Below are 2,379 nucleotides of genomic sequence, written 5' to 3' on the forward strand. Positions count from 1 at the left end.
AAGAAACCAATAAAAGAAATAGAAATAATGAATATTATATTGAACATGGATTATGGAGTTGATGCTGGAATATAGACAGGAGTTAGGCATAAGGCAATCTTTTAAGTTGCCGGATCACTGCAGTATATTTCACGCTTAAGTCTTTGCTATTGCGATAGCCGCGAAGCTGGCCTCCAATATATCTCCAGCCAAATCCAGAGCCAACATCAACATAGACAGCCTAGCAGAAATCAAGACAGTAACCTCGTATCGCATATCAGAAGTGTTAGCGGGAGTAAGCAACTACACTTCTACTGGGTGAAGGGCCACAAAGTTTCGAAGCCAATGAAATAGTGGATGAGAGAGACAAAGCAATGGTGTACGACTAACATCCGAAAACGTGATTAACATTGGGAAAACTTGCATTTTCTATAGGAAAAACTTGACATAAGCACGGTAAACAATATCAACACTCAATGGACTGAGCTACCTGGGGCAAAACTGCAAAAGTCGCTAGATAGGAAGAACACAAAACTTCTATTGGCACTCCATAGAAGAGACTGTAGGGACATGATGGGTGTACTAACTGGTCACTGCCTGGTGGGGACACACGCCCGCAGAATGGGGTTGACGATCGAGAAGACTACAGGAAATGTGTAGAACATTAAACCAAGAAAATAATGGAGCGTATCTTGTGCACTTGTCCCGCATTCGCAAGACTATACCGTAAGCATCTATGGTCCCCACGGTATGATACACTTGAGGAGGTATCGATAGTAAATGCCGCAGAGTCGGTTAGAAGTTCGTGTCAAGCGCAGGAATCCTAAAGGATGACTACTACTCTTGTCCCTAGCAACTAAACTCCATTTGACATCACAAAAGGAATCTTAGTTCTTTTACATTTTTGCTGTGTAAACACTCCCCGMAATTAAATTATAAGGAAGTAGCATTGTCTAGAACAGAGCTCTGTGACCTTGCGAAAGTCAATTGGAACTTTTGCCTGCAAACAATAATGAAGTAGTAAAACAGGCATACCCCTGCACATATCTACGCTGACTAATAAAATATTTATGTGCAAGCACATGGCACAACACACACGGGGCGTCATAAACTACTTTGTTAGTGAGCTTATGCCCGCTTTTTCCGCCATTTTTTGAAGYGAAACTATATATATTTATGTGAAATGGGGACTGCATAATATGAGCATAAAAGCGATTTAGCTGGAAAAAGGTTACCGCTAGCGAAATGAACGCTAAAAGCACCGTTCAACATGCGATGTGGCAGGAAGCGCTGATTCAAAGTCACAGCGGAGGCAATAAACTTTGCATAAATATGTTTATATCTATAAGTGAGATATATTAAACATGTATGTGTGTGGCATGTGGCAGCTCGTAAAAACAAACTATGCGCGTGCAGCTGATTTGTGTGCAAAGGTAAGTGAAAAGCCTTCAAGGACAATGCTTGCTGGCTGCCAATACAACTCATAAGGCGAAGAAGTTCGCGGCCGTCCGACAGTCTAGCAAAGTTTTTGCGCTGCTGCACCCCGTTGTGTGACAAGCTGCCATCAGCAGCGCCGTAACGGTAACTCTTGCGAAGTTACTGTGTACTTTTATGTTTGTGTGTGTATCATATATATGTATATTGGTGTGTGACCCTTCACAGGCAGCGCGAATATTCGCAAATTATTCAGCTCCTSAGTTCCTCTGCCTGTGTGTGGCACATTTTCAAGGTCTCGCTGACTGCCTAACTGTCTAGCAGCGTTGTTATTGTGCTGGTTTTTGTGTGTGTTCGTGGCAAAAGGGAAATGGAAAGTGAAATTTATTTTATAATTTCTTGCCAAGGGCAAACAGGTAAATGAAATTCACCATACCACGTACAAGGAAATATACAGTAAATGTACAGCTTTATAGATAYATTTGTTTGTATGTATGTGTGTCTGTATTTTGCTTTCATTTTAGTGACAGCTTTTCACTTTGTACCATCATTACGGCTCAATGAATGCGMATGAAAACGAGGCACAGAATGAATTATGGCCTAAACGAGCGGCAAGTTTGCAATGCGACCCCCAAATGTATGCTACGATATATGAACGCTTGTTTGAAGGTGTGTGACAAACAAAAATGTGTGCGGAGCAATGTAGATGTCTTGAAATTGACAGGGCATAACTTAATACTCACAAATATTTCCCCTCTAAAAAGTACATTTAAACATAAATATAAATGTGTATATAATATAAGTATGTGTCTATATATATATATATATATTTATATTTATATTTATATGGCTGTCTCTTATACACATCTAGATGTGTATAAGAGACAGGTCTTGTAATTTTATTATATTTTTTTAGCAGGATAACTCCTTAAAAGATCATGTAAAGTGAAAAAATATCTGTTTTAG

The 2,379-nt window shown here is 39.7% G+C and overlaps 1 protein-coding gene across 1 annotated transcript in view; it reads right to left on the reverse strand.

Moving 5' to 3' along the window:
• Positions 1 to 2,379, reverse strand: part of LOC108967659 (band 4.1-like protein 4) — a gene marked incomplete at its 3' end in the record, with an annotated part of 72,500 nt that overhangs the window by 23,168 nt on the left and 46,953 nt on the right. Inside the window, exon 3 of the mRNA XM_018931230.1 lies at positions 567 to 622. Coding sequence (XP_018786775.1) covers positions 567 to 622 — 56 coding nt within the window. The remainder of the gene's footprint in view (positions 1 to 566; positions 623 to 2,379) is intronic.

The sequence above is a fragment of the Bactrocera latifrons genome, unplaced genomic scaffold (assembly GCF_001853355.1).
Source record: "Bactrocera latifrons isolate USDA-ARS-PBARC rearing strain unplaced genomic scaffold, ASM185335v1 scaffold_194, whole genome shotgun sequence".
In the NCBI taxonomy this organism is placed as follows: Eukaryota; Metazoa; Arthropoda; class Insecta; order Diptera; family Tephritidae; genus Bactrocera; species Bactrocera latifrons.